Source organism: Phalacrocorax carbo, chromosome 11, assembly GCF_963921805.1.
Source record: "Phalacrocorax carbo chromosome 11, bPhaCar2.1, whole genome shotgun sequence".
In the NCBI taxonomy this organism is placed as follows: Eukaryota; Metazoa; Chordata; class Aves; order Suliformes; family Phalacrocoracidae; genus Phalacrocorax; species Phalacrocorax carbo.
The window spans coordinates 4,277,115-4,302,202 of NC_087523.1; the positions used below are offsets into that span (position 1 = coordinate 4,277,115).

The 25,088-nt window shown below is 37.8% G+C and overlaps 1 protein-coding gene across 3 annotated transcripts in view; it reads left to right on the plus strand.

The window, feature by feature from the left end:
• The window catches only part of KLHL4 (kelch like family member 4), a 94,851-nt gene extending 72,342 nt beyond the window's left edge, over positions 1-22,509 (plus strand). For 2 of the 3 annotated variants that reach the window (XM_064462889.1, XM_064462887.1), the window contains exons 2-11: positions 845-1,018; positions 1,464-1,600; positions 3,379-3,575; positions 6,596-6,808; positions 7,853-8,039; positions 11,133-11,357; positions 13,246-13,408; positions 16,434-16,646; positions 18,273-18,444; positions 19,162-22,509. In XM_064462889.1, coding sequence (XP_064318959.1) covers positions 852-1,018; positions 1,464-1,600; positions 3,379-3,575; positions 6,596-6,808; positions 7,853-8,039; positions 11,133-11,357; positions 13,246-13,408; positions 16,434-16,646; positions 18,273-18,444; positions 19,162-19,221 — 1,734 coding nt within the window. In that variant the 5' untranslated portion in view covers positions 845-851 and the 3' untranslated portion in view covers positions 19,222-22,509. The remainder of the gene's footprint in view (positions 1-844; positions 1,019-1,463; positions 1,601-3,378; positions 3,576-6,595; positions 6,809-7,852; positions 8,040-11,132; positions 11,358-13,245; positions 13,409-16,433; positions 16,647-18,272; positions 18,445-19,161) is intronic. The other variant, XM_064462888.1, reaches the window with a different exon arrangement.
• The last annotated feature ends 2,579 nt before the right edge of the window (positions 22,510-25,088 follow it).

Here is a 25,088-nt window from a genome sequence, read left to right on the forward strand (position 1 = left end):
CAACAAATGCATTACTATTTCTCTTAAAACAGATGAATATAAACCCAAATATTTTTCTAAGAAAATATCAGAAACGTGTTTCAATCTGCAACATAATCCGTATCTAAAGGCAGTAAGGAACGGTGTCTTATAAAACAGTGAGACAAGAGAAATTGCATATATATTTTTATGAGTATTTATACATCAATAACAGGACAGCTAACAGAAATCTGGAGTGGGAGGAATATACTTGTAATGGACATTTCCATGAAAAGGCAGAGAAATTAGTCCATCTTTATTATTTGCGTTCAGATTCTAAATGCTATATAATGTACTGATTTCATCAGCTTTCGGTTTGGCAATTTGTCTAGAATTATATGGTCCTTGCCAAATTGTCTTCTGATTCATTCCCATTTAGTAATGCAATCTAACGTACAAAGCGTGAAGAGAAACAGAAATAAGACCTAAAGACACACAATATCCAAAATTGCATACCCCGAGGTATTTTAGCCATTAGGATCACAGGGAAATAGATTTGGGTTTTGTGTATTCTGTGAATGATCAGAAGGCTACATTTATCACATGTCGGTGCTGTGCAAACAGGGCACCGGAGACACAAAACTGATAGGGAGTGGAAAGCTCGGTAGCACCACCTACAACAGTTAACTGCAACCTACAGTGTACGTGCAGCCGTATCAGCGAAAACTTGCAGTTACCAAAATGCAGAAAGTGGAAGAAGGCATAGTAAGACCAGGACCTTTATCGTTTTAAACATTTCTGTAATGTCAATGGAACAAAAGTTCTATGAAGAACATAGTCAGCATTTATAACGCTACACTCATTTCCCTGCCTCTTTCCCTTGCAGGCTGTCAATGACCAGTAACTCACTGCTTGGAATGAACACCAGTGGCTCAGACGAGTATTTCCAGTCTACAAACCATGCAGAGCAAACTTTCCGCAAAATGGAAAATTATCTGCAGCAGAAGCAGCTGTGTGACGTTCTCCTCATAGCTGGAGACCAAAAGATTCCAGCTCACAGGTACATTTCCCAGTAGTGATAACGTGGCTTCGAAGCCTGAAATTTCCAAACGCTAGGTCTATTTATGCTTACCCTGTTTAGTTATGAAAGAGCGGTTACTGTAATTAGGACATCATCAAACAATGGAATGAAACGGTGTGATCAACGTTTCATATTCATTAGTTTAAATAGAATGAAATTCAAATATGAACCATCGATATTGTCTGTATTTCCTTCTTGCTGCTGCAAAACTACAGTGAGATCAGCAAAGAAAATCTGCCATAACAATCACTATGGGAGAAAATTATATTATTAATTACCCTTTTTACTTGATTGCTTACTGCTATAAGATTTAAATCCTATGGTAAATATAATGTTTCTATTGCACACACAATTATTTATATGATAATACTGAATTTAATGCTATTGAGATTATGAAGTCCTCATAAAATGCTGTTATTTCAAGGTTGGTTCTCAGTGCAGTGTCTGATTATTTTGCTGCAATGTTTACCAATGATGTGCTTGAAGCAAAACAAGAGGAGATCAAGATGGAGGGAGTAGACCCTGACGCACTGAAAGCTTTGGTGCACTATGCCTACACAGGTAATTCTTCCTCCGTTACCCACATCATTGTTGTAAAGGAGAAAAAAATCTGTTCAACGCATACATAATTGTTGCTGCCATTTCATACTGGTACATAAATACATGCATAAATCATGCATACGTGATGTAAGCCTTTCTCTGGAGAGAATGAATAAATACTACTCTTATATAGTAACTTATTCTAGAAGATAAGCAGAAAAGTTGACATATAAATTCATATTCGACACCTTTCTCCAACTACGTACAAATTATTTTCGGAGTTTTAATGGGACAAGAACATACTTTGCCTGTGGCCCACCTCACAGAGTGACACAGAATAGTGTACTGTGAAGCTTCCTATCATCATAGCTAAAGAAACGGCCGGCCTGGGTGGTAGTTACTTGGCTCACTCAAGGCTCTTGAGTAGGAATAATCAGGGATTATCAGGAATTGAGTAGGAATAATCAGAAAACGAAGAAAACAGGAATATAATCACACCCATGAGTAGAGCAAATATTACCATGAGAAAGTGCCACCACATTCTGAAAGAGGTTTATTTACGTTTTCTTGAAAAATCATAGATTTTAGCTTAATGAAATTAAGTATTTTATTTTAATACCAGAATGCTGTGTATATACTTTTCCCCTCATTTATTTTCTCCCATTTTCAACATTTATTCCTGTTTTGCTGAATCCAAAATGGTTGAACCAAATATCCAAAAAGACCAAGTCAGAGAACTGTGAAATCCTTTTCATCTACTCTATAACGAACAGGAAAATGCTGTAGAACATGACTGCTATCTTAATTTATATTACAGTTAGAAACATCCAGATCATTCAAACCTAGGCAGACTCTGGCAGCCTGCACTTTCTGGTATTTGGCAAACCCCTCGATGCAGATGGCAGCTACTCCAGCCAGACAGGCTCCAACCTTTTCCCCTACCAAGCTCTGCAGTTCCGTGACAAAAAAACACCCAAATCTCAGGAGGAGAAGATTACTCCCCCAGGAAGTAACACCATTTAACTGACCAGAATAACAATTTTCTGAACGTATGAGCATTTGCTCATGAACTGATCCCTCCCTCCAGCTAACAGCTATTACCAATAGCATTCACTAGATAGATCCTCGTCATCTGGTGTCCCACACAGGACTTAGTTTGTTTGCTTTTGAATGGAATCGCACAACTTCAGTCCTGAGATAGAGAGGTTGGAAGACACATCACAGGTATCTATTGATATTTTTATAGTACTTTAAAAGGGCTTAAAATAATTTTTTTTTTTTTTAAAAGATCAAAGTAAATCCAAGACCCCGTTATATTCACAGTGTTGGCATTAGCATAAATGTTCTTCACTTGCTAGGTCAGGCACTTCATAAACCTGGGCTGTTGCATAAAGGCAGAAATCCTGAGAAGGTTAAGCAATCTGCAACCCAGATCAGAAACATGAGGTTCTATATACAAAACAGACCCTGTTTGTGGGTAAAATCTTTAGGAAAGACTTTTTTCTAATCACACCCTTCTTTTTATTTACTTTTTTTTTCAGGCAAAATCAGATCTAATACTGTTAAAGCTCCAATAAAAACATTCCAATCATTGTACTAACAAACCACCAAATACTGTAAGTCTGTTAAAACATATGTTTAAATTATTCCCCAGCAAGAAAGGAAAAATAATTTGTGAATCACAGGACTCCTTTTCAAAATTTTTCAGAGGAGGAGAAAAATTGGGGAGTGGGAAGCTTTCAAGCAATACAAAGAAAATGACTGAAACCTTTTTCCCCCCCGCAATGCAAACTGCACAGGTGTTCTAGAGTTAAAGGAAGACACAATAGAAAGTTTGCTAGCTGCAGCTTGCCTTCTCCAGCTATCCCAGGTTATTGAGGTATGCTGCAACTTCCTCATGAAGCAACTCCATCCTTCCAACTGCCTGGGGATTCGCTCTTTCGGAGACGCTCAGGGCTGCACAGAGCTCCTGAAGGTGGCCCACACATATACCATGGTAAGGCGAACAACCTAACTGCTGTGCGACTCTAATGTTATCAGCAAGTGTGAATATTCTCCTGGAAAACATATGGGCTTTGGTGAAGCAGAGCCAGCTGAGCAGGGCTCGGGGCTACCGCCCTCTCCATGACCGCTGCAGTGGCTCTGCTCTGCCCGTGCTGACGGGGTCAGCTCTGCAAAGTCCCTGACGCAGGGACATCTCTGCCCAGCTCAGTCTCCAAAGGGAGATTTAAGAGCTGTGACTGTTACTGAAGTATTGGGAGGAGAGAAAAGCATGCTTAGAAGAACAAATATTCAGTTCTTTTTTTTCCTGTTTCAGAGTTTTGCCTTGTAGAAGGACATGCTTATTGAATTTAAATTTGCCATATGATTTGTATGCATTCCTTCCAAAAATGTAATAGGGCCTTATCATGGCTAATGCCAAGAGGCAAACAGCAATGGCCCATTCTTGTGCTTTTGATTCAACACAAAGAAAATTCTAAAGCTGATTTTAAGGTGAGACACACATAAAAGAGTACAAAATAGAGAATGTATGGGAAAGATTTGGAATGCTAAAAAGAAGCACATCCCTGACTGGAGCATAATCCTCCTCTCGCTCAAAGCAAGAAATGAATATTCAGAGCGTGGGAAACAGAGAAGCAAGATAGCTTGCTGTGAAACCAAATCAAGGGATAAATATTCAGGGCAACAAGATGTGCTATAGCATCTTTAAGCACAAAAAGAATAGCAACGGCTACAGCTAAATAGATATAAAAAGAACTACTTGTTAGGCGACACATGGCAGCTTTATGCTTGAAATATTAGCGTAGTATGTCAAAACCAGTTTAGGGGCTTCATAATGCTGAGAGCATTCCAGCAAGAGACTGTACGCTTCCACATGCTGAAATAAATGAGAGTGGCATGTGCAGATTGAGGGCACTGGTTGTGCTCCTTCCTGTCATACTAATGTATGGCTTGTTTAGCAGCAATCTGGATTCTTTTTATATTTTAAAGTTAGGAAAAGGGCATTTAAGACAGAGGTTAACTCAGCCTCTACATAGCAGGGCTGTCTTTGCTGCTCCACACCGTTTTATACCCAGGCAAAATCAGGAACTTCCCCCCTCCTGCCCTAGCACACAGGCATTAGCTTCAGGCATTTGAAATTCATGGTCCAGATTTCTGCAAAACAGAAATAAAATCATATGGGTAGACATATGATTTTGTGATGTCAGACAGTAAGAGAGCCTTTTTTGGTTAGATTTTTTTAAACCATTTGAATCCTCCAGTCTTCCCTAGGAGTTCGAAGGCTTTTACTGTTTTTAAAACTCTGTGTTGCAGAAATGACAGTTGGGTCTTTAAGAACAGTCTAATGTAAAGGATCGTAGTGCACCTATGCGACTCGGCAGTACTGTATGACAAGAGATACACTATTTCCACCTCTAGAACCACCACCTGTACCTTGTGTGCAACACAGACTGAGAATTCTGCTGTGAAAGAGGACCTTGCTTGTCATTAAACCACCTACCAAGTTTGCACCTACTGTGAATTTAGAGACAGAAGAGGAAATCTGCACCTCTTTGAAATAACCTTAGAGTAAATTTTCTTTTAAACCCTTGAACTGATTTAAAAAAACAAACTTTGGAGGACAAGAGGTGGTAACAATACATACACACACAACTGTTGTGGAAGAGGATAAATCTTTCTATTTTGTTTCATGCCAACCTCAGCCATTTGAAAATGTGTACCTTTAGGGGAAAATCTATAAAGTCGTACTGTAAATATAGAGACCATTCAAATGAACTAGTAGCATTTAAACATTTTCAGAAGTTAATCAGCTATAAACACCACAGCCATTCAATAAAAACAGACACAATGGAGACCTTCCCCTGCAATTACTTTAGCCATTGATGCAAAGTATTAACAGTTTCCTGCCTGGTATCTTCTCGTGCAGACAGAGATTGTTCTGATAAGCTTCTTGTGCTATATTTGTAACTAAATGTGGACTGGTCTTCCTGTTCCTACCCTCTGAATGTCACAAAATATTAAAGCAGGATATGCACAACAGCACTAACTTAATGTCTCCTTTAATCACTGATACTTCTATATTTACATCCTTGGTACTCTTGAAAAAGAGTTACAGAAAGCTAAGAAACTACTGAAAATAAATTATACAAATATCTGTTACTAAAGTTTCTTCATCTGCCCTATTTCAATCTGGTTCCCAAGTAGGATCTATTACTTCCAGGTATATAAATGGAAATTAACATTTCAAATACAGGCATGAATTCCTACGTGCATTTCCTTGCAATTAACATAAAAACCCCGTCTCTGTTAGCAAAATTTCTCTTTTCCTTTGGAATTAGCACAAGCAATTATACTTAATATATTTTAATATCAGTTCTAATATTGTTGTAACTGAACTGCACAATGCATTATTTTTATGAAAAAATAATTCTTTGAAAGATTCTAGGGATTTAATATTTGTGGCCATTTCTAGAGCTGGTGAGTTTTATCACAGCAATAGCTTAAATACCGAGACCTTTTTGGGACTTGTTCAGTTTTCCATTGCCCAAAAAGTACTGTTAGAATAGTGAGTTTATTTTCCCTTGCTGTATTGGCTGCTACTAAGAGTGGGCACCTACAGGTGATGCCTGGCACAGCTTGTTGCAAAAGGACTGGGAGGTTTCAATGCAATTTGCTTAAAACCTTTGAATCTGATTGTAACAGAAGTTACACAGCTTATCTGAATGGCCACTTGCATTCTTAAGATACACATTATATCTTCAAATAGTTTTTCTATTAATCTGCAGCTTAAGATGATCATTATTCTTCAGTCCTGCAAGAGTAAGGCAGCAAAAAGCAACCAAAACCTCCCTTAAATGGTAGAAGGAGATTCAGTGATCTTTAGAATATACATTGCTTTTCCCTACACTGTAGAACAGAACAGGCGTGAAATACATGCAAAGCTTACATTGACTAAGAAAATGTTATTTCAAGGTGTGAAAACCATCAGTGCACTGAAATCTTTTTTCTTTTTAGGAACACTTCACAGAAGTAATAAAAAATCAGGAATTTCTTTTACTCCCTGCTAATGAAATTGCAAAGCTCTTGTCTAGTGACGACATCAATGTTCCAGACGAAGAAGCCATATTCCAGGCATTAATGATGTGGGTGAGGCATGATTTGCAAAACCGGCAACGAGACCTAGGAATGCTTCTTTCTTATATTAGACTGCCTCTACTTCCACCCCAGGTATGAAAGTGAAGGGCTAACAGGGAGGGTAGCTACCAACTGAAATGCTTGCCTTAATCGTCATGCAGACAGAGAAAATAATTATTTTGGCTGAGGTGTTTTGGTGGGGAATTGTTTTGCTCCCCCCCTTTTTTTTTAACTGCGTGGTAAGTATGTTTATTATTTGTAAAGACAGACCAAAAAAATCCAACAATGCCATTGTAATTACTAGGCTTAGAATTAACTCTATAAAAACGTCAGCCTAATGGTATTACAAAAGTAGTGTTTCTTTGTCAGGTAGCAACGACAGTAGTTTTCCTCCAATAACACAGCAATTTAAATACCATGCAAAGATATTTATTTAGATTTAGCAAACTGCAGGACAGGCAAGACACGATACTTATTTCTTTACTGCCATAAAAAGTAAACAAAACCAAAGGGATCTAGATTATTGCTGTCTATTCTGAGCATTGACATTACTTTTCCTTTAAGGCTGTAAGAGGCTCTTCATTGGAAAAGTTCCAGAGATGGCCATACTGTGTTATAGTAAGCTGACAGTGCTGTACCTGTGTCATACAAGAACCTATATATCTCATCAGAAAAGCTTATAGGACTATCCAGACTGTCAGGACACTACAGCTACTTTTTGGATCTCCATGAGTGAAGCTGCAAACATTCAACTTTGGAATAAGTATCAAAATACTATATACATTTAAAGATATGCCTCATTTAATATATTATAACGTTCACAGAGATTGCCAGTATTATACATTAGATTTGCTTGCACTGACATCAAATGGAGTTTTGCATTCAGAGGGTGCAGTGCTACATTTGCAATTTTAACCTTTTCTAAAGTTTAAAAGAAAGTTTTTGGGAAAAATAAAGCAAAGACATAATACTTAGAGTCTTTTTCCCCCTAAGTGTATATCGTTTCGCTCACATTAAATCAGCTTGAGTGAGGGGTGAACTGACAATGAGTGTTTGCAGCTACAAATACTGATTACTAAAGTACATACAATTGTAACGATTTAGATATACACAAGACCCTCACTTTTCATTTCTTAGTTATTAGCCGATCTAGAAAATAGTCCAATGTTTGCAGACGACCTAGAATGTCAGAAACTTCTTATGGAGGCTATGAAGTACCATCTTCTACCAGAAAGACGGTCCATGATGCAGAGTCCTCGAACTAAGCCTAGAAAATCTACAGTGGGTGCACTTTATGCTGTAGGAGGTATGGATGCCACTAAAGGTAAGTTCAGGATTTAATCATATCAATTATATTACAGACACCCGGAGAATATGTGACAATTATTTAAAGATTTCTGTTAGGAAAACAGCAACTTAGGAATGAAAAAGAGGGGGGGTGGGGAATCACAGAACACAATCCTATGTGTTAGGTGTTCTTTCTTCTTGCAAGAATCATATGGCTGTAAATGACATGCATACACCCTGAAGTGCAGACTAAAGAAATTTTATTCAGATGGTGATTTTAAAATCAAGTTTTATAAGAGTCCGTGCGTATAGTTTGACTTTACAAATGAGAAGAAAAAATTAATATTCAAAATATTTCAAAATTTATTTAAATGTTGTTTTAGAACCCTGTGCTCCATTTCTTGACAAAAGTTTGAAGGCTGGAAAAATTTTTAAAGTGGAAAATAAAACCAAAAAGCATTACTAAACTACTAAGAACTCTTAGATAAAGCTTATTAATCCTTATTATGGCATTTCAGATGGAAAGATTTGTACTTTTTCATGAGTGCAACTGTATGTGCAGCTTTTTCTTTGAGGACTTCATACAGGGTTGTTGGGTTTTTTTCCAGATTTGTAACTGAAAGTTAAATGTAATGAATGTATTCCAGTTTTTATTATTTGGTTTTCACTACTGCAATCAGCTTACAGCCTTTCACATTAAACTATTCTATTTAGCAGGCAGTATATGAAATAATTTCCTACAGGAACCTTAACTTCAAACCCACAGCTTGGAGCCAAAGACCTGTAATTAGTTTAACGTCTAGCGACTTGCTGAACAGTATTACTTTTAGCTGTGTGAGTTCACTTTTAATAGAATCACAAAGTGAATCCATTTCATGGTTTGCAAAAAGATGCTGATTACTGGTTTTTCTTATGTGAGAGATCTTGCAGTCCTACCTTACTGTATCTATGCAATCAAATAAAGTGCAAAACACCCATTCATTGCCATCACAACATGAAAACACTCCTTCCTAGGACAGTTTAGCCAAATAAAGTTAAACGGTAGCAATACATATAATTTCATTAGCAATACTGGTTATTTATGAATTATATAAAACAATCGAGAATTCAATGGAATCTTTAAACAAACTTCTACCAAAATAAGAATAAGATTTTCTAATAGGCTTTTCTCAGTAAAGGTTTTGCAAAGAAAGGGCTATTTCAGTCAACATCTGCACTTCCTGTTGGTGCCTCTTTATCTTATTGCCTTGGAATAACACCAATTGTTTGAACTTTTGCCTTTTGATGGTTAAGAAGAACAGCACTTCCTCTCCTCCCTGCTGTCCTCCACAGCTCTGACTCATACTTTGAGTCTGTGCTGGATTGTAAGATAAAGGAAACGGCACCTAAGAGACTACAACGCTCTGAGAAGGAGGAACTACCACCTCTGGCAATAATACGCTTTCTGCGATAAAGAAAACTCTCAGGGAATGCCAGGTTTGGCTTTGTGCTTATCTCAGGTGGTATATTAAGTCAAACCTCAACTTCAAATGATCAAAAGAAGATCAAAGAGTCACTTTTGGGCTGGTATTTTGGAAAATGTGAATGTGTCTAAACCAGATTAACTTTCAAAACCTACCTTCAAGCCTCTGTAAAAATTACAGCCTACAGGCTGCGTATGAACTCATTGTATGCCTTAATGTGTTTTTCCTGTTTTTTAGTTAGTATGCGAGATACTTCTTTTGAAGCTGAGAACTTTGGGGCACACTAGTATTAGCATAGAATAAAGGAGAAGGAATCAAAGCAAAGAAGAGCAAACAGACTAACAAGATGGAAAGAACAGTCAAAGAAATCTGGTTGCTCAGAATAAAGGAAAATAAGAAAGGGGGAAAAGTAGAATTTCTTTTATTGCAGATGGCTCTGGTAGTTTCTTTCCCGTGCATCCTGTGCATCTGGAAAAGCATGTAGAGGAAAGAAAAGATATCATGAGATAAGCTCTTATTTCACTAAATTTATTGACTATTGCAGATGATCTCTAGCAGATCTCTGAACCAAATGCTGCTTTTCTTTTCTGCTTTATCGCATGGTTGTTTTTCCTGTTGTAAATCATTCCTTAGCCACTAACTGCCTGTTGTAATTCTCAAAATACTCCTTCTCTAGTCCCAAACCCAGCCAAGGAACAAGCAGGAAATCAGCTCTCTTTTTTTGCATCTGGTTGCCTTCAGCTGAGCTGAAGCTGGGCTCCAGGGTGCACTGCATGCGCAACTGCCGGTTGCCTCGTCCACCCTGGTTGTTACTCAGCCATTTCCCCGCTGTGCTAAAGCAGCTCTCCAAGGTGCAATTACAGCTGCTGAGCGACTGCCAGGAGCCAGTGCATGGAAAAGTGTCGGGTTTGAATGGCAGAGCCCTCGGGCCTTATGAACAGTTGCAGTAAAAACATTACGAGAAGTTCAGTGACCTGAACAAAATGAAAATACAGCTTATACATTACAGCAGGCAAGCAGTTATTGCAAGGCAGCTGCAAAGGTGAACCTCAGGGAAGCTACCTGTGGGAAGCAAGAGTGTAGACACACGCAACTCAGCCTCTGCCTGTCTCCATCATAGAAAGGAAAATATCCAAACTATTCATGAAGTTGCAGCCCAAGTCCTAAGTCAGGCAGACACGTGGATACATTTCTAGTTTTTGATATCACTTATGGTTTAAGCAAAAACATGGTTAAAGAGTGCAGAGTTGTGAGGTACCATATTCAGAAGGAATTAAATAAAACCACCAAAACCAAACCACAAAACACTACCTACCCTCCTGGTATTTAAATGAGTAACAGATTTAACCTATCTTCAAAATTTCCAGTATTAAAAAATTTGCTGGCATTTAATTCTGCATCTTCTTGCCACCAGTTTATTCTCATAAATTTGTCTAACGTATAGGCATGCCGTTAATGCAGCTTTCTCACTAGATTCACGTTTTGCAGCTGAATTTCTCAGGGAGACAAAGTAAAAGTCCACACAGAGGATTTCAGTGTTCTACAATTTAATAAAGTTTTGGGTTGTACTGGCTGGACTGCACAGTCCTGCAATCCTGCAGCAGGCCTACTGACTGCTGGGTACTGCTCAGTTCATGGCTATCTCAGAATACTCACGTTTTTAACAGGTACCACTACAATTGAAAAATATGACCTTAGGACTAATAGTTGGATACAAATTGGTACCATGAACGGTAGACGGTTACAGTTTGGAGTTGCAGTAATTGACAACAAGCTCTACATCGTGGGAGGAAGGGATGGTCTGAAAACATCTAATATCGTCGAATGTTTCAACCCTATCACCAAAGTTTGGACTATAATGCCTCCTATGTCAACACACAGACATGGCCTAGGTAAGAGGCACTCTTCCCGTGTAAATACCTTGGATCATATCCCAATGTATTTTGGCGCGAACATTGTTAACGTAGCTTTTTAAAGCGTTCAATAACATGTGGCAGTATTTGTAAAAGATATTTTTAAGGCAGAGTTGCCTGTTGCCATGATTTTATGGCAGTGATATTTATTAGCGTTGACCTAACTTCACTGGTCTCCCAGAGTTAATTTCGCTTTTAGAAAATTCCAAAATATAAGCAACAGTGAAAATAAGCAACTCTTCATCGAATTTAGTGCTTAAGAGATATGTTTGTAATATAATAACAATTTGATTTTCAGTTTTATTTAAATTATGGCTTAAGCTGGGCCCACAGGTACAAAACACCTTTGAAATTCAGATCAGAGAATTACTCACACTGAAGAAAACATTGCAGTAAGGAAATAAGTACAACCTCACTGATTTTAATGTTGTAATTACATGAAGTTTTACAGAGCTCTGTCATGGCTTAGTAACTGTGGGTCTTTACTGGGTGATAATCCTTAATATTATTCACAGTGAATGAATAATATGAATATGAAAACTAGAATTTATTTCTGGAACTATAAGAAATAAGGATAAGTTTACAGTTGAGGAGACTAAGGGAGGGAATATGATGATTTCTGAATGATTTATATAGCACGATTCTTATGAAAAAGCTGGCTTCTCTTAAGTTTACAGAAACAGGTATTTCTTGCAATCGCTGGTAAGTTCAAATAACATAGAATATTTTTATTCTAGTGAATAATAGAAAAAGATTGATCCAGAATTATTTGGTAAACCTTTGTGGCCTATAACACCTTCTGCACCGCTTGACAGATAAAGTGTGGTGTAGGGTTCTTACCAGCTAGTCTGTAAAATCTGTTAAACACTAGTAGGTAGCAAAGGAAAAGAAGACAAAACAGATTAAATAAATCTCATTGAAGTCTTTATAATTACCAACTGCAGGGGCACAATTCTACCCAACAAGTAGGTCAGAGTGGCAAATCTGAGTGCCCAAAGTGAGGCTTCTGTCTGTGCCTCAGCCTGGTTTGCAAAGCTGCCTTACGCTTACAGCTCCTATTAGCTTCAATGTGATTTTGTGGAGAGTTAGCACTTTTGAAAAAATCAGGCCATGTATATTTAGGCCTGAAAAGACAGATTTAGAAAACCTTTAAGCAGCCAGATTCAAACATTTTGCCTTTCCTAACAAAGGGAGCAAACAGCAGCAGCTCCCCAAAGGGGAGGCACCAAAGCCCTTCTCTCTGGAGAAGGACAATGACACAGGATATGTCCACACAGAGCTTTGCAGAGACAGCCAAGTTCACTCTCCTGTGCCTCAAGGACAACAGATACAAGCCAGCTCTTACCCAAAAGTGTGTTCCCCTTAAGGCATTAAAATGTTCTGGTACTTTAGCTAGTAAGGACAGCCAGCTAGCCACCCACTCAGGCTTCATGCTGGTGGGACTACAGAGCTGCAGCTAGCTCAGAATAATGGATAGTTGGTTGGCTTGGGCATATTTGTCATTGCATGGCTCAATCTTTGCCTTTCTTTAAGAGAGTAGTGTTGTTTCTCATTTACATGCTCAAATTTGATTCAGGACAATGTCAACAGAAGTGGAAGAGGTGAAAGTCCAAGAAAAGAACATCAGAACTAAAGCAGCTTTCCTTTAATCTTTTGGCAAACAATAATGCTTATTCAGGAAAAGACTGTATATGAAGTATTTTTTTATATTTGTTTATTCTGCCAAATGAAAAGGCAGCTTCTAAGTAGTTTGATACCAGCTGAAATTGCTTATCTGCATACAGGGAATTGAAATATGAAGTTAATACACGTATTGGTCACTGAAATTATTAGATACTGTGATTTGTCCCTAATTCTATCTTTTAAGGAGTAGCAATGCTTGAAGGACCAATGTATGCTGTCGGTGGCCATGATGGATGGAGTTACCTTAATACCGTAGAAAGATGGGACCCACAAGCACGGCAATGGAATTACGTTGCTAGCATGTCAACCCCGAGAAGCACTGTAGGGGTTGCAGCATTAAATAGCAAGTATGTCAACAGGAAAAACTCTCTTTGCTTTTTCATTTGCTTCCTTCCTTGGAAATACAGTTTCTTAAATTTTCTTTCAATCTTATAGTAATTAATCACCTCAAGAAAACAAAGAGAAATGTAATGCACAAAAATAAGAAAGAGAAGCTTTTCCTCTGTTGTGTGGCAAATTGTTTTCAAGCTCACAGTCATGTTTTAAACGTATGTCAGCCCTTTTAAGTTATAGCACTGTGAAAATGTTATTACATGCATATCAGAACTTCACCTAGAATACAACCTATGAGGATATAATATTAGCTACTTTAAAAGAAATATTCCAAATTTATGTTTACATGTTAAAATCAATGTGTCTAAGGAAGGACCCTTTGGAAGAACTTGTGCAGAGACAAAGTCATTCCTCTCATTTTACATCTCCTCCATGCACATACAACTTTAACATACAAGTTCACAGTCAGGAATAACTTTTAAAAGGTTAAAGGTATATGGTGTGTTCAGTGAAAGAAAGGCTAGTTTAATAATTAGGTATGGAATAAACAGCCTCCTGTGAGTCTTATCCTACCCAGATTTATTCTGCCCTTCATCTATTGCTTAAATATACCGGGACCATGTGTTCACCCTACATCGGTTTTCCCAAGAAGATTTTAAAAACTTATTTAAACATCCTCCTAAGACACTAAAGCTACTCAAGCATTTTTACATGGGAATAGACACATGTGCGGATCTAGTGTGTAACCTGTATCAAACAGTGTGTTACAGCTTGTTTTACATTCCTATTTAAAGTAGTCGTATTTCAGCACAAGGAAGAACAATTAATAAATTAACGCCTAACAGAATTCTGTTTTCCTTTTAAAGCCACCTAGTCTGGTGCTGGAATTACAAAAGCCTTGTAAAAGACCCCAGTTTATGTTGGAGAGCATGGCTTAAGCCAACCTGCCTTCTTATTTAGAATAGAATAGAATATTTCAGTTGGAAGGGACCTACAGCGATCATCTAGTCCAACCGCCTGACCAAGTTAAGGCATGTTCTTAAGGGCATTCTCCAAATGCCTCAAACACTGACAAGCTTGGGGCACCGACCGTCTCTCTAGGAATCCTGTTTAAACCTATGGACAGCAATTTGCAGTGACAGTTTGTAGGGGCTGGGAGTATTACAGTTGCAGGCAGGCAGCTGCAATTATTCTGAAACTATCACTGGCTTCCCTGTTCACTTCTTAAACTCCAGAGAAAGAGAAAGAGGAGAAACAAACATACCAGCAAACAGATATTTGCAAATGCAAAACATCATATACAAGGCAGAGTTTTGTGTTCAAATATGACATGATTTTAATCATTAACTCAAAATCCAGGAGAGGCAGAATTGCCTGTTTGAGTCCCTGTCTGTCTCAGAGGAAATGTTCTCAGCATAAACTTCACCAGAAACTCCTGTTGGTACCGTCCACAACAACATGCAGGAAACCACTTTGTCAAAGAGGAAATCCAGCCTGATCCTGACCATGTTCTCAATCACTCCCCATACAAGCTGTCTCCAGCCTGGCTTAAATCACATCTGTTAGTCTAGTGATGTAATTTCTGGCACACCAGGGGAAGCCAAGATCAAATGTCCATCATTCAGTGCTACTGCCGCGGTCAGACCAAGCTGAATGCTTCTCCTTTTCCTGTTTCCCTAAGTGGCATTGTATTTCTTTTTTCTATTCAACCCACCAGAAAACACTTTACGTTACTGTGCAGCAACACTTTTTGACCAATCCATGGTCTATTGAAAACATCAGTCAATAATGGCATATTTGTTCTTTTCCTTAGAGAATAGGAAACAGTACCATGTTTCTAGACACGTTATGGAAAACAAAAAATCCCAACCAATCTGTTTGTATATACAGCGATTTCCTCTCCTGTGAAAGCTGTGTAAACAAGTAGACTGTATCTAATGGCATGATGTGAAAAGAAAACAAATCAAATCCTGAAGATTTTTATGGGTCAAGCAACAAACTGCACAGCAGAACCCACGTCTCTCTTCCATTCACAAACATTAGAAGAGAGCTAGAAATTTTGTATTCTAACAGTGGTCAAGAACTTGCTAGTTAAGCTGTACATGAGAGTGGTCTACACATTCTCCAGTCACTGGAGAGAAACAGGCACTTCTCAAGCAACATCCAACTGATCTGTTTTAGGCGACTTATTCTGGACAAGTCCACGTGTTCCCCAGGTCTCTAATTAGTTGCACTAAGTAATTCCATTTCATGGCAGTAAGTGACAGCCAGGATTTGAAAGAGACCTGACAAACTGGCACACTCAGCATCTGAACACGTCTGCCTTTACATCCAGTACGCATACTATCATAGTCTCGCAGCATCCAAGTTAGCTTGAAATACAAATGAAATTCAGGCTTTGTAAAATTCATTGACAGAAAGCCACAACACCCCCACGCTTCTTAATGTCAATTTTCGCCACTTATTCTTACATGTTTTCCCAGCGTCAGCTGGTTTAAGTCTAAGTGCCTTTAGGCTGAACTGACAAGACGACATACCTGTACGGTAACATCTGTCCAGCAGATTTTCTTAAATACAAATATTCAGGAAAACAGATTTAATATAGTTTTGACATATGTTTTTGATATGTAATGATGCTATTAAAGTTCTTTTACATATTAACAGTATAGGAAAAACGCTTAATACAACAGTAAGGTGTGAAATACTCCATAAGTCTGTCACACTACCCATATGTTTGAAACATATGTGGCATCTTTCAATTAAATTCCACCTATAGCTCACATTTAAATAAACTAACATGCATTTCTAAGCTTAATTTTCATATATGACTGCTTGAAAAGTTACACTGCAAATGAAGACTAAAACTTCCTTCACAGAGCATGCAAACCCCTTTGGGCAAGGAAGGTTCCAGAGCATAGCTGTCAGGTAGCAAATAATGGGCATAATGATAATTTTAAAGTGGTCGACCAAATAAAATTCCTATTAAAATGAGAGACTAAAGGCTAAAATTTTTTGCCTTCTTGTGGGTAATTATCCCAGACTGTACGCTGTTGGTGGACGAGATGGGAGCTCCTGCTTAAAATCAATGGAATGTTTTGATCCGCACACAAACAAGTGGAGTATATGTGCTTCCATGTCCAAGAGACGAGGCGGTGTTGGTGTTGCAACGTACAACGGGTTTTTATATGCTGTGGGAGGTCACGATGCACCTGCTTCCAACCACTGTTCTCGACTTTCTGACTGTGTGGAAAGGTAAGGTTTTTTTTTTTTCCTTTCACATTCCAGGAAGGAAGTATAAAATAATTTATAGCAGCAAGTGAAACCTCTTTACAAGTGGAATGTTAAGTTTGTAAAACATGTTATATTTTTTAAAATAATATTTTGAGCAGAATAACTGGTTTCCAATGCTCTTTTGATAACGAAACAATTAACCCTCAGAAGCAAATTCCCCCCCGGCACCGCTTTCTATTTGGGCTGCCCAGGAGCCAGGTAAAGCCAACTTAGTCAGTGAGACAAATTCAGCATGTGACCTTTCTATTTCTGAAGTGACAAAACCCAGGTTTGGGCTACTTGTGTCATATATTGTACAAACTAAATAAGTTTCAATTGTCTCTTCCTCCAGTAATTTTGCTGATATTGACCAAAATCTTAAAAACGTAACAGATGTCACACACTCAAACAGGCAGTAGTCACTACAGAGTATTTTCTCGTGGAGGAGACTGATAGAGCTGAGTTTCTGTAAGAAGCTGTGCTGCCAATAGGAAATAAGGCTAAAACATATGGGAAGGGGCTGACTTAGCAAGGGGGAAAAAAAAAAGTAAACATGCACCAAAGCAAACTACTTTAGCTTGAATTCACGCTTTAAAACTGAATAGTGCATTAATATATTGGCCTAATGATTTTGGTAGCACACAGCTGTAAGCAGTGAAATCTTGGCTTTATATCCATTTCTCAAAGTAATTACTTTCCAAAATGAAAATACAGTTTATCTCATCCTTATTTAATCCTAGTTTTGCATTCACCACTGATGAGCACAGTTCTTAAGAAAATGCAAATTCTGGACATTTCTTTTCAGAAAGAGAAGTATTGTGTGTCAAATGTTGCTTTGCTCCTGCGGTGGCATGCAGCACAATGTAGGAGGACAAGAGAACACTTGAGCCCTGGGTGAGAAGGGAACATAATGAGCAGGGACAACTCCTCTGGCTGTTCAATGGGCTGAGGGTATCCATTGACACTCTTGTGTCATTTGGGGACAAGAAAGGAAAACTGAGCAAGTATTCAGCTCCCTGCTATGAATAACAATGGCTAAGTTTTGTTCTCAGATGGCGTAAAGCTGGAACTGCCCCAGAATTCACTTGCATTTATATTAGAAGTTGACGGAATACATATCGGAAATAAAGTCAACACTGGTGTAAAATACTGCGACGCATTTTATGTTACAAACTTGTATCAACTGTATGAGATATTTAACTTCTATAGTGAAATTTTCTGAAAACATTAGTTCTGACAAGAAACAGAAAACAAAAATCTCTATGGAGAAAGGAAAAATAATGTATTGAAATTAACTTTGCTGAGTCAACTGGTGGCCATGCTAGCATTCCTCAGGCCTCATTTATATCCAAAATGCATAGATCATTTAATTTGATAGAAATGGAAAAACTGTAATCAAAAAGCAAAAATATGGGCATTTTTCATGTGCTTGAAGAGCCCTCTAGTGGCTAAATTAGGTATTTAATCACGTTACTCATAATTCTCTATACTAGTTCATGTTGTAAGCCGAACTACAATACAGGAGAAAAATAAGCAAATATCAGTAATTTAAATTTGAAATGCACTTCTGCAATATATTTTTCTAACTTTGATCATAAAACATCCTAGGTATGATCCTAAAACAGATGCTTGGACAACAGTGGCACCCTTGAGCGTACCTCGGGATGCTGTTGGGATTTGTCCTCTGGGGGACAGATTATATGCCGTTGGGGGCTATGATGGCCACACGTACCTGGATACTGTGGAGTCCTACGATGCTCAAAATAATGAGTGGACAGAGGTAATAGGAAGAATTACCTAGTAAATAATAGGAATTCTTCCTGCAGATGGGAAGAATTCTGTCCAAAAAATGGGCAAAAGAGATTCTGTTGCAAAATCATCACTGGTTTTGTGAGAAATAATATATTAGGATGCTGTAATACTGTAGTTGGGCTTGTATAAAATATTGGTTGCCTCTCCCGTGAAATAACTGTATAAAATTTTTCAGACTAGAGGCTGGAGGCAGTGCGTGGGCAGGTAGACCACGTTGCACAAATTATTTTATGCTTGAAATGCTTGAAGTGCTTAAATTTGCCGTTGTTTGAGCTGGCATGAGTTTGTCAGCAATGCCCTCTACTGGAGGCACTTTCAAGTTTTCATATTTATGATCATGACTGTTGAGACCAAGAGGAAATATTAATGATGTCAAGATCCTTCTGTAGCTACACAGTCCAAATTTTTGGAACATCGGATATGAAAACATTTTGTAAAAGTTAAGAGCAACAGCACCAGCCTACACTCCTGTGGCTCTCAGCAGCTCCTAAAGCCTTCTGCCAAAAAGCCAAACCTGTGTTTTCAGACCCCTAGTTAAATGGAATTTTTTAGCAGCACATTACTTTGAATGAACAAATTGCTTTCCTTTTAACCTGCAAGTAATTTCTTCTAGTCCTATCCGTAGGAGTCTACTAAAAATATTTCCTCCTTTTCCTTTTTTTTTTTTTCTTTCCCCCCTTTTTAGGAAGTTCCTGTCAATATTGGAAGGGCTGGAGCATGTGTTGTCGTTGTGAAGTTGCCCTGATGACCATGTGAAACTAAACTTTGAGTGGAGTTTCATGAAGAAACTTTTCCAGAAAGCAGTACAAACTAGACAGATCTTAGCAGCCCTCCATTTTAGAGAATACTTATCTCTGAGCCATGATTCTATTAGAGCACAAAAGTGTCTTCCTGCATTACAAAAATCAGAGAATTTTGCATAAGTGAATTATTTTATTATGCCTAATACATAAAGCTTCAATGATATGTTTAAATGGTTCAGGTTTGTTACAGAAGTGTATCTGTTATTTATAAAATGCAATAGTAATGTGATAAATGGGTGTATAAGATTCCATAAACCTTTTTCTTTTCTATGTTGGCAGTAATGATAATGTTTACAAAAAGAACTATATTTTAGGTAAATGAAAATTAATAAGAGAAACACTTTCAACAAAAAAAAAGTACAGAAGGAAATATTTGCCTATAAATACCACTGGCAACAGAATATTCTCTGCAGAATTAACTTCATTTCTACATTCAGAAATTAAATTACTAAATTAACTTTAAAATTGAATCAGAGAAGAATAGAATTTGGTCGCTATTCAACCTCCAGCATTGCTAGTACTGTGACAGAACACCCATTTTTAGCAGTATATTAAATGGAATAGTGCGAGCTAAGAAATATTGGGGTTAAGGTAACTTTATGTTATCAAGTATGTGCCAAAAGAAAGACATCTCTTTTGTCAAAACACAATGCTAATATAATTTGCTATCATTTTCACAGTGCGTAGATATGTGACATTTTAATGCTGATCAGTGTGTCAGGGTATTCACGGATTTGTCTTTGCCCACTAACCATCTGTTGTCATGCGTTAAACTAATCTGACTATTCTTGGGATAATCACCGTGCATTAAATTTTAAAACAATAATGTAATTACATTCCTTGAATATAACTTACACAATTAAATTTTTATATCATATTGATATGACAATCTTTGACCTCAGCTGAAGATTACCAGCTTTCTCTCGTGTACAGTAGAAATATGGTAAGAAAAAAACCACATCCACTGTGTAGCGTTGTATACAATTTGTATAAGCATGTGTATGTTTTATTTGAAATTAAGGCAATGCTAAGATTCAAGAATAAACAGGAAAAGAATCACCTGAAAACAGCACATAATATTTCCACATGCATGATAATTTCTTTTTGTGTGCCAATTTCTAAAGAAGGTTTTGATTTATTTCCCATTAATTTCTTTTTTTTTCTAACAATTTCAAATGCTGAAAGTGTATTTTAGAAAAAGAATGTATGTAAGATATTCTATGCTGTAAAGCACAACATTTGGACAGTATCTACCTTAGTGTTTGTTATGTTGTTTTGTCAGTATCAGAGAATTCAGGAGAGATGAAAATTCTCTGAACATATAGACTAACTTTCCTGATAGAATACTGTGTTTTCAGAATTCAGCAATATACTATTTAAAAAAATATATAGCATTAATCCTGTTAAATGCTTCTAAAGGTGAAGTCTCATAAGCATATTTATAAAAGGAAAAACATTTTTAACAATCAATTATGTTTATATATAGCATGCTACATTCAAATAAATTTTACTTTCTCTGCTAAGAAAATTTAGACTATATTTTAACAACTTTGCGGGTTGTATTTTACATCTTTTCAAGAATAGAAAGCACAGAAGTATCAATCTTATTTTTGTACTCTAAAAGAACAAAAGATCCTGTCTCAGTGCCCTTGCTGCATCTGGCCCACATAAACTAAAATCTACCTTCCTTCTAGCGCTTCTTTTTAGAAGTAGTTCATCTTTTTTCTGTCTTTGAGTAAAAAAATAGTTACCCCCACTGTCGGACCAGGCTGCCTTTTCCATGAGAGGCTCGCGCACCCCAGCCCTTGGCAACCTGGGCCGATTGCCTGCAGAGGCCTGAAAGTGCAGTACATTTTAAGATTATTTCTTTTGGGGTCATTACATGAGGTTGCCCTACAACAGAAACTTGTCAGTGTATCTGCTTCGAACTATCTTCATTTAGCTGTGAATTTCTAGATCAACACACAAATCTCTTGCTCACTTGGTGGGCCAGGAAACAAACTTTATCTCATGACTATTTTCATTTTCTATCTCTTTTTGTGGAGAAAAAACCCAAACAAACAACAAAACAACCCCACAAAACCCACTACCAACACAAAACAACACAAAGAGCCAAGCAAATGGGGAGCAAACCCAGCTAGTGGGATGCAGGTTAGAGAATTCACATCAGAGATAGAAGGTATCTTTATTTCCGACCAAATCAATATTCTGAAGCAAATGCAAGGGGCTCCCCACCAAACCTGACAGTGAATCTGCACAGTAAGGCATTTGTGAATGTGAGGTAGATATTATTTTTATCTGTCTCTCTCCCCTGTCCTAAAGGGAACCTGTCTGACCACCTACTTAGAACATCTTTTTGCAGCCAATAGTATTTTTATTATTATTTTATTCGTATTTTATTATTAATTAATAATTTTTGCCCTATTCAGTGCCATCTCTGATTTGGTCATTCAACAGCCAGGTGCACTCTTTTATATAAATAAAGACTTGTGTGGATCAGAGGGAGGGGGTCACATCAGTTGCTCATCATTCAGGCTCTAAATCATGCTTTTATCACGATCTCTTGTAACAGCACATCTCAGTTTCAAGTAACCGGTATAACCTCATTTATTCTACTCTCATTTGGAAAGCACTGATATTGAATGCCCATATTTAAAACTCTAAAATACGAATTATACAATGTGCAACTATTGGCAGGATATGTGCAAGAGGCACGTCAGAATAGACCCTGATAAACTGGTGATACCAAAGGTGCTTTCTCATAGATCCTTTGCCTGGAACTTGAAGTTTGCTTGGGGTAACAGAAGGCACAAAGCCTCAAGCGAGAGAAAGCAGGCACGGGTCCTTAGTTAGCAGAGTGGTTTACAAAATATGAAACCATCTCTCAAAACTTAATCAAGTCCACAGTAAGGAAAGAAAATGAAGGCTGGGGTGTAGAAGAGGTCAGGTTTGAAGAACAGAGACTGTGGGTGAGTACCTTAACACAAGCGCGCAGGAGCAGCCCGTGAGAGCTGCATGCCTTGCAAAGGTTATGACTGCAGGGATGACACAGACCCCCCCTGCCTTCCTCCCCTCTTTCGGCTTGCAAATTTTACCGTTTCATCAGTAAACCAGGCACCTGACACTTAGGAAACACACCTAAATGTAAATAATCCCCTTAAACATTTTTAAATAAATATACTGCCATTTCTGTAGTTTAATAAAGTCTCAAAAAGAATATCAGAAGAAAATTGTGCTTTCTGTATTTCTTTACTGTTCTCTAAAGAAATCGTGTCATGAGGTTTGCTTATTTAAAAAAAGAGCATAAGAAAGAAAAAAATGTAGCATTGTTTTAGCCTGCAGCATGCAGATATATCTATCAGTCTGATAAATTCAGTAGCTCTTCCTATCATGAACTACAACTACTGAGACAGGGTATGTGAATATTTGCATGTGTGTGGTATGTGATGAGATGGTCTACGAATTTCTATGGCAGGTCTGTGGTAACTAGTACACTTTCTAAATTTTAAGTTTAAGCCTGCATCTCATAGAAACAACACAAGTTAAATATGGGTTAAGGTGAAATGGGAAAAGATGGGAAGGGTATGAAGTCAGAGAGCAATTTGAACGCGATCTTATACACTAAAGCAGTCAGCTTGGGAAAGAATGGCTTTAAAAGCCACATGTGGAGAACTAATTTTGCATCTCCCTCTCTTTGAGTGAAAACTTGAACATCAGCTTCTGTCTGAAGAGGAGGTATTGAGAGGTCTGCTGTTAAGGTGCCACAGAAGTGATGAAATATCTGTTGCTTTAGGTCAAGCACATTCATGGGCAACTGTACAGCTGGAATCTGGTTGTGCACAGGCTGGTGACCCTGTTTGGACCTATTGATGTGAAGTTAATTTCAACTTGTAAAGAACAAGAGCAATATTACAGACTCACATCCTGAATTAATTTCAAAATAATCTATTTTAGGATGAAGTGATGACAAGAATTATTATTAGATTAAAATCTTGAGTGCTAGAAAACATCAAAATAAAATTTGAGCAGATACTTGAACTTAAGCAATAAAATGGCACAACTGAATTTTCTAGAGAAAGCAGTTTCTCGGTGTTTTCAGTTTAAGTTTGTTTTAGAATTTTTTCCTATATTTTTCCCCATATTATTTGTACAGCAGTGAAAAATCACGTGAAAGGAAACTAGCAATTCACAAAAGGAAACTGGATACCTAACAGGAAGAGAGAAGAAAAGCAAACTGGAGAGAATTTGGAGATGTTTAGACATTATTGGGTGAGAGGAAATGCTAGAGAGATTCTCTGATGAGGTGTCATCCCTCCACATTTCCTTTGCTTCTCCAAACATGAGTAGGTGCAATAGTTACGTGGCATCTTTGATATGAGGTACCTTGACAGCTGCATGCACAGCTGGCTCGCTTGCAAAGTGTGGGAGGGAGGCATCCTCCCTTATCTCTGACCTTGTACTGCTCTGAGCTTTTTATCATAACTCTCATTGGCAGAATGATTACTATCTGTGCTATTTCTTTTTTTTTTTTTTTTGCCCAAATCATTGTGTTTTCTTTATTTTTAAGCCCCAGCCCTCAAATCACCATTTTCCTCTTCGGACTGGGTGATAATCTCTGCATGAACTGGACCAGCAAGAATATTTTTTATAATGTAATGTATGGGAAGCAGGGATACCACTTACACCGTTAAATCAGTGTTGGGAAAGAGTGAAGGTTCAGCTTAACCGCTATCATGTCTCTATCTACCAGTAGGAGATATTAGGCAAAGAGCATAAGAACCAACTATCCCCCCAAAATCCCCTCTATTACTGTAGCAATGTTACTCTCAGTAATGTAACGGTGTTACAGGAGCGTTCGTAACACACCTACAAGGTAGGGAAACAGTACTATAGCTATTTACAACGGTCACAGAAAGAAAAACATTATTTCCCTGATGCCATAGTAGAAAAAAAAATGCATTAAGGGAATGACTTAGGTTCAATTATTTCAACACCCAGATTAGTTAATAGGCAAGGCTGCTTTGGACAGTATCTTCCCTAAGCCAACAAGTTTCATAGAAATTCGAAGCTTATTTGAGCTACCTAGCCAACTCGCTCACGCTGCCACCTTCCCTTTTGTTTTTCTGCATGAAATTACAAAAACAGCTTATTACAGTACATGCTGAGTTGGTTGAAGAGTGAAAATAAATCCTTTAACACAAAAGGAGAGAATTGGTTGCTCATGCCTGGAAGGAATGGGCAGGGTAGTTTCCTCAAAGGGCGTCAATGAAATGTCATGTGAGGCTAATTCTGGCTCTTCCTACATGTGTATTTCTGTACATGGTTATTACATGATGTAATTGTTTTGCTTCCCACCTGACCCTAGGCTCATTTAGAGATGGGGTGCATGATGCTAAATATATGCTAAATACCTGGGCTTCAGTATGTGACTCCTCAAAAGCAAAATCCTGCACTGAAATTAGGTCATTTTCTCTGACCCCAGACATAATAATAAAAATTGTGCACTGAATAAGCGGCAATGAAATTATTTGTTCAGCGTGGGTTGTTCCCATGGGGAAATTTCACTTTATTGATTAGATTTAATTCCTGGAGAGATTAAGCTGAACTTCTGTAACAGTCACCACTGACACAGTGTTTCTAAGAGGTTGTACTCTAAGACTACCTACAGTTGATATTTGACCCTCACCTTTTATTCCTTATCTCCTCTTACAAGGAAAGGGGGGAATTTTATCAGAAAATAAATCCTTTCACCGCCACTACCCCTCAGAAAGATGAAGGTCTCTTTTTTTCACAGTAAAACTATACCCTT